This window comes from Musca domestica, unplaced genomic scaffold, assembly GCF_030504385.1.
Source record: "Musca domestica strain aabys unplaced genomic scaffold, Musca_domestica.polishedcontigs.V.1.1 130, whole genome shotgun sequence".
Taxonomy (NCBI): domain Eukaryota; kingdom Metazoa; phylum Arthropoda; class Insecta; order Diptera; family Muscidae; genus Musca; species Musca domestica.
In genome coordinates, this window is record NW_026712173.1 from 1,595,106 (window position 1) to 1,602,743 (window position 7,638).

The 7,638-nt window shown below is 33.6% G+C and overlaps 1 protein-coding gene and 1 non-coding gene across 2 annotated transcripts; both read left to right on the plus strand.

Annotated features, from left to right (window-relative positions):
* Positions 1 to 1,407: 1,407 nt before the first annotated feature.
* On the plus strand, positions 1,408 to 4,874 carry LOC131800355 (uncharacterized). Its single transcript, XM_059118774.1, is given in 5 exon segments — positions 1,408 to 1,758; positions 1,827 to 3,151; positions 3,241 to 3,631; positions 3,684 to 4,207; positions 4,672 to 4,874. Coding segments are annotated over 5 exon segments (2,628 nt in total). The 5' UTR covers positions 1,408 to 1,527; the 3' UTR covers positions 4,829 to 4,874.
* A 678-nt stretch (positions 4,875 to 5,552) lies between these two features.
* On the plus strand, positions 5,553 to 5,636 carry TRNAL-UAA (transfer RNA leucine (anticodon UAA)). Its single transcript has one exon. It is a non-coding gene; the product is annotated as a tRNA-Leu (tRNA).
* Positions 5,637 to 7,638: the final 2,002 nt, after the last annotated feature.

Sequence of the window (7,638 nt, forward strand, 5' to 3'; positions counted from 1 at the left end):
TTAATGATCTTAGTCACATTTACCCACGGAATTGTTTCAAATTTGGTATTTAAAACTTGCAGTAGATAGAAATCCACTTAGTATAAATATGTCTATATAGGTTCATGTTTTGGTATGACTCCAATGTAACGGTTCCACACACTTTGTTGGTATTTGAAATCTTTAACTGCATTCTCCTACCGATCTCAGTCGTATTTGTAGTTTAAAGTGGAACATGTTTGAATCCAGATACTTTTGTATAAAAATGTTTTCTTAGGTAATGGTGGAGGGTATTCAAAGCTCGGCCCGGCCGAACTTAATGTTTTTATACCCTCAGCCATATGGCTAAAGAGGGTATATATTATTTGATACGGTCAAAACGTGCCTAGCCGAAATAACGGTTTTAGACCCTAGGTCTCTTTGAACCAAATCCGTTTCAGGACATTTGGAGTCGATCTAGTGATGTCCGTCCGTCCGTCTGTCTGACTGGCTGGTGCGCGCGATAACTCTCGAAGGGAGTATACGATTCGGTCAAACTTAGATCGAGTTCGGAGATGGGCAATATCGGTCCACTCCTCCTGGTACCTCCCCCACAAAAGGTCAACATTTTCATTGAAAATAATTTACCGCATATAAAGATAACGGATTGTTGGATTTTCTTCAAACTTTGCAAATCGTAATATTTGCATTACCCCAAGATTGGGTGGGAGAATGGACAAGATTGGACTGCTCCTTCTAGTACCTCCCCCACCCTGGTACAGCGCATGGTAATAATTTCATTCTACAACTTATGCCCGTTATATACTTTGGGTTGAAGTGATGAGAACATATTTTGGCGTTTTGGTTTAAAGTGATCCCACAAATCGCACTCCACTTCAACCTCTTCGTCTCTTCCTTGGGTACATTGAAAAATGTTGCTTGTCGTTCACTATCCTTTCTTTTGCAAACAGCACAGCACCTCATATTCTGTTTTTTTTTTATTTGAATTATATCACAAAATTTGATTTTTATATTTTTGTGTTTATTTTTTCCTCTATGATGTTTGAATTTCTGTTATGTATTTCTACGGCGAATTCGAATTACAACAACTTGTTTGACATATCAAGTTGACTACAGCTGGCCTGAAAGGGTTACCTTGTAATTCTACCATGATTTGCTTTGAAGACACTTTATTTTTTTTTTCCAACACATTAACAAGTGTCAATTCTAAAAAAAATAATTTCCGACTTAAGACATATATGTACGTAACTTGCTGTAAGTTATTTTCATGTGTAAATGTTAAACGTATGTTAATATCATATTTTCTTTCGCGCTTTATTCTTTGAAATTATTTACCTTAAAGTATCTAAAGAGTTGCCAAGTTTTAATGTAAATTTAAGGGAGCCGTTATCACCACTGTATTCTTACAAAATAAAATTGATAATTTCGGACTGTTTCCTTGGCAACGGCTGTTTTGAAGTAAACAAATATTTTTTTCCAGCTAAAAAAACTAAAAATTTTGTAGAGAACAGACAAATTATAGTTTTAGTTTAATTTAAAGCAGACAAAATGACCCACATTAAACGAAATAAAATAACATCTCACAATAAGGATACACGGTGGGATCGTATACGAAAGCGGCATGGTAGTGGTAATTCGGCTAATCTTAAATGCGAAACTGTTAAGCGTTTCATAGAGATCGACTATGTGGGAAAGAATCAACAAAACCTAATGAATGGAGCGATTAAGCCTGAAAATAAATTGGATCCTGTCTTGGTAATGGATTTAAGACATGAAATGGTAAGTCAAGATCATAATAACCATATCTCATTTAATAAAGATTTATTTTTATGTGTGTGCCTAAATAGTTCAAGCAAATACCAAGAAAATTACCCTTGGCTACGGTAGCTTTTTCGAAAAATTTAGACAATTGTAAATCCCATAATGTCGTCGTGGAGGAGCGTTATATTGAAAATCAATTACAACAATTTCGTCAACACTTACAAAAACAAAATCAACGCAATCGTCTTTGTGAAAAGAAAATCAATTCCTTGTTGATCGATAACCAAGGTATAATGGATAGCTTGGAGACATCACAGCGTCATATAGAGGATTTCTATAGTACGCCCATTGAAGCATTGCAGCAGGTAAATGATTTGTTCGTAAATGATTTTCAACTAGAATTGAAAACAATGGAAAGTGAAATTGTTGTTCGTTCTGAAAACATTCAGCAAGTGGATCAAAATCAATCAAAATTAGACAATAAAGAAATGGAAAATGATATTAGAGAGTTGGAACAACCAGTTGATGATATTACAGCAAGATTTCCCGAAATCCTTTTGTTTGATAAAAATGACGAAGTTCTTTCAAAAAATACTCGCGAGCGAACACCTAGTCCCCTTGCCAATACAGACGAAGTTTTACAACCGCTGAAAGAGAATCTGGAACAAAACAATGGCCTCCATCTACGCTGTGTACGATTTGATGAGGATGTTAGCGTTTGCCAATTTCAAAGGGAACATTCAACTTGTTCCAATACCAGTGATGGTATAGACTCCGTAATATCTGAACTAGCTGAGGAAGCTTTGATGGAGCTACAACAGGAAGAAGAAAAGGAACAATCCTTAAATATTTCACCTACATTGGAAGATGGTAGTCTACTTAAAATCGATTCTTTGGATACAACATTATCAATTATAGGATCCAACAGTTCCGCCGCAAAAACCAATACGAATTGTAGACACCTAGTCGTTGAAGGAAAAATACCAAAATTTATTAAAAGACCAAGAGATGAATAGCATAAAAATATTTTATTTTCCATAAGCTCTGGTTCTACGGAAGTACACATGGAGGGGGATGATTTATCTTCCAATCAAGAACAAAATAAAATAATTGAAGAATTGTTTGAAATAAATGATCACTCTCGAATAACTATAATGCGCAGATATTTTCTTAAATGGCTGCATTTTACCCATGTCGAGAAAATCGAAAGGGAACATGTTGATGGACATGCTGATCGTGTAAGAAAAATTAACATATTTTTGGATAAAATTCGTATGGAGAAAAGTCGTCGCAAAAAATGTGAAAAGCTACAACAAGCCGGAGGAGAAGATAGCGAGTTTAGCTCTTCGATAGCGCCCACAAAACATAATACCGTTGAAAACTTGAAAATAAATAAGAAATATCAAAATAAGTAAGTATTTACACTTTTGGTTCTACCTTTACACATTTCTTTTAACATTAGACTTAAGGTTCAGAATAATTATCGTTCTTTATTCACAGAATTAAAGTCCAACAGGACATCATCGATTTGCAGCGTCTGAAATTGGAACGTCAGGAACGAATTATTATGGAACTCAAATTAAGCAAATTATCGGAGGAAGCTAGAGAAGCCCGGATGGAATTGAAAACAGAATTGAAATCCGTTATACGTTCGGGAGATGCAAAATCGAAGGCTAAAGCCAAATGTCTGCAATTGATTGGCAATCTCCGCGATAAGGAAGACGAACGTTTAGCCAATTTACAATGTAAAGCTATGCTGATGCCCAAATTTTTGCAAAGTATGCAAGAAAGGGCACTAGAGCGAAGTATCAAGCATGAGCAGGCACGGCAACGCAGATTGCAAAAAGAAGCCGAAAGAGAGGCACAGAAAATGGCTCTGGAGGAAGCTAAGGTAAAATGAAAAATTTTATTAGACAAAAAATTAAAACAAATGTTCTCTACAGCGCCAAGAAGATGAAGAAGCCAAGCGTTTGCGCATCGAGGCCCTTAAGGAAAAAAGACGTCTAGAGAAGATGGCTAAAATCATTAAAGAACGTGAGCGACAACGTTACATAGAAAATCAAAAAAAAGCTCACGATTTCTATAGACGCTTGCTTTTGAAACGCATCGGCATGGAGGGTTTTAAACGTTTGATACAACGTAAGAGGGATAATATACGAAAATGCGAAGACTTGCGACATTCTCTTTATAAGAGAACATATTTTCAAGCTTGGTTTAGTATCTACCGCATTCTTAAAGCTCGTCGTTGTCAAAAGGCTGACGATTTTTATGAACAACTTTTGAAGAGAAAATATCTTCACTTTTGGCAATTCTATGCCGAACAGGAGCGAAGCAAATATCATGTAGCCGTAGATTATCACGAATTGAAATTGACCGAATCAATGTTTGGCAAATGGTTTGCTTACACTAAACGCATGAAAATGATTGAAGAAACCAAAATGAGACAGGCCACAATGCATCATGAATGGTGAGTAGCAAAGAAATCCGATTTAACGGAAATTTAACGTTTTCTTTTTTTTTTTTTTTGGTTGAAAGGAATTGTTTTTTATAATGATAGATCAAGGGAAAAATAAAATATTTCCTGTTAGGAAAATTAACATTTTTGTTAAGAAATATTTAATTTAATCCCTGATCATGATTATCGATGATGATCTAAATGCTGAATCAATAAAAAAAATAACAGAGTTCTTAACAAGAAATACATATAGAAATTAATCCCTGTCCATGAGTATCGACTATGGTGGGAATACTCTTGTTAAGAAACATTTAATTAAATTTCTAATAATTGATGATGAACAAAATGTTGAATAAATAAAAATAAAACTATTAAATTAAAAAAAAAAAACAAATTTTCCAAATCGAGTCAACCAAAATGAAAAGGTTGTTCAAATGAAATAAAAATTGTATTTTTTTTTTTTTTCAAAATTTTAGGCATTTGAAATGGAAAGTATTGGACTGTTGGCAACGTTTACCACAAATATTGCAGCTAGAGAAGGAAACCGAAGAAAGGAGACAACGTTGGCGTATGAAAATCTGGGAATTACTTCCAGATTATACACCTAATAGAGATGAATTGAATTTCATGTGAAATGATTTTATCTAAAACAACTAATAAATTATTTATCCATCCTTTTTCAAAATAGAGTAATAAAATTTATCGGGAAGCGAATTACGAATCTATATAATTATGGGAATCTATATACGCATTTCTTTCTTATAGCCCTTCCGATGTTTGGTATTTTAATGACTTAAGATACTTTTTTAATGGAATCACCGACGTAGCCGGAAGGGCTAGAGCCCCTCTTTATGCGCAATGGTTGCTTTCGAACATATTTTCATTTTCTAATGGTGGAGGTTATGAAAAGTTTGGCTCGGCTGAACCTAACGCTATTTCACTTCCTCATGCTTAAATGTATCTTTGTTTAAAAATAACATGTAACATTTTAAATTAAACTTTGTATTATAAAATCATCAACTTATTACAATAATTAGAGGTAAAAGGCATTAAAAATGTAGTGCAGACATATTCCAATTTTGTTTAAATTACATTTTTATTTTTAAATACTTTTTCCCACGAAATTTGCCACTAAAATCGTTTTTCACGTTTATTTTGCGAAATTTGTTTGTCTTAGCAAAATTGTTCAATATGCTATTATTAGCGAATTTTTAATAACATTACGCAGATCCACGACAGGCACCCGAATGACACACATATGACAGCATATGTATGTTTTTCTAATAGAATATTTCTGTTCATCTTTGTGTGCGTCCACCCATATTTTTCAATGAAAATTTGATGGAAACGGCAGCAGGTCAGGTTGGCCGAGCGGTCTAAGGCGCCAGATTTAAGCTCTGGTTCCCGAGAGGGAGCGTGGGTTCGAACCCCACACCTGACATTACATAACATGAACAAAATTAGAATTTTTGGCCATTTGCAAATAAAATCCACTAACTTATGTGGAAATATATATAGAGGAAATATAATAATAAATAACCATTTCATATTTTTTAGTTTATTTTAATTTTGCAAAGAAATTAAAATTTGAGAACATATTTTGTGTAATGAGCAGAAATGAGTAATCTCCATTTACTTTCATGGAATGAGTAATGCCAATTTTGCGGTTTTTTAGTCTTTCTGGCGAGTTTTGAAAAAGAGATAACACAATTCAAGAACACGATTGTATAACTATTCACAGAAAATAAAACATAAGTTCATTTTTTGCTCAGAATATAAAACGACGTAGATGTGTAAAAAAATCAAACCACTTAGACGTATTTGGAATCATTGTACAAACAGAAAGTAAGTTTTAGTCCTGATTTAGACTTGGCGAGTTTACTGGCTAAAATTTTGTACTTGCCTGTTGTATTTAAAAAAGACAATTATTTTTAGCAACTTTCTTTTCCAAAACTTTAAATAATTACAACTCTCATAAAATGTGATGTAAGAGTCCGATTGTCTTAAAATTTCACACATCCCAATATTTATGTTAACCCAAGGTCTGGCGTTAAGATGGAATATATCGGTCCACCCCCTCTGGTACCTCCCCCACACAAGGTCGAAATTTTCAAAATTTATACAATTTTTTTCTACACAGAAAGAAAATAAATAATCCGGGGTTTTCTCCAACTTTGCAAATCCTAATATTTGCGTTGATTCTAGGTCAGGTGCAAAAATGGATAATATCGATTCACTCCATCAAGTACCTCCCCCACAAAGGGTAAAAATTTTGAATAATTATAAGTCTTATAAAATGTGATATAAGAATCCGATTGTCTTAAAATTTCGCGCATCCCAATATTTTCATAAACCCAAGATCTGGTGTTCCGAAAAAGCATCAGTTTCTGTTTATATTTTGCACATCCCATTATTTTCACTAACACAAGATCTGTTGTGTATATCGGTTCACTCCTTCTGGCAACTCCCCTACAAAGGCTCAATTTTTTGAGTATCCATCAAGCTCAAATTGGTTACCTTCAGTAACGAAAGGATTTTCAATTAAAATAAATAAAAAAAGAAAAAAGTACCATTCTTATATTTGGAATTTGTGAATTGATCTTTTTCCTTTAGATAGCCAAACTTTTTTTTTTCAAAAATGCCACCGCTATCTAAAACGTCAAATAGCTAATTAAAAAAAACCTACTTAATTTAGAAAAGTTGGTCAAAAAGCACAAATAAAAGCAACTGCCGACTCAAAACTATTTTTTATTTGAGTACATTTTGGATTATTTTTTAATACTTTTCTCAAGTTTTGGTGAAATTGGTCAAAAATGATATTTTTCTAGTAATCGGCACCCCCTACCGACTACTGGCAAATCTCTTTTTTTCTGTTCCTAATGTCGGCATTCAATAATATAACAGAAAAATGTTTGATTTGTACGTTTTTAAGTTATAAAATGATCTTTAGACTCTTATTTAGTATTATAAAATATTTCTGATTCCGAAAGTATTAAATTTAATGTACTTGAATTGATTATTAAGTTGACGCCACCACTATTTTTTTCTTTACAAACAAGCACTATCGCACGCGTTGGAAGACACTCACTGACGAAAACCGTTATTCTCTCGTAATAAATGATCGGAGCTCATTGTTTTTTTACAGAAAGAGACCAGAGAACACTGTTGACGTTTTTTTGCAATTATTTCATTTTTGGTCAATTCTATTCTTAGTTATTTAAGATTAAATTTCAAAACTGCCGACTACTGGGACATGCCGAACTTAGGCACACTTACCCTACTTGGTCTTTGATAGCATATCGTGTAGAACTTTGAGTGAAAAGATTTCGATAACGTCTGCGGTGATCCGTATAAACTACATTACGATGCCTAAATAATCGATTTCGACTGTGGTGATTTCGCCCCAGTTTTGAATTTTTTCGACATCATATATAATTTTTATA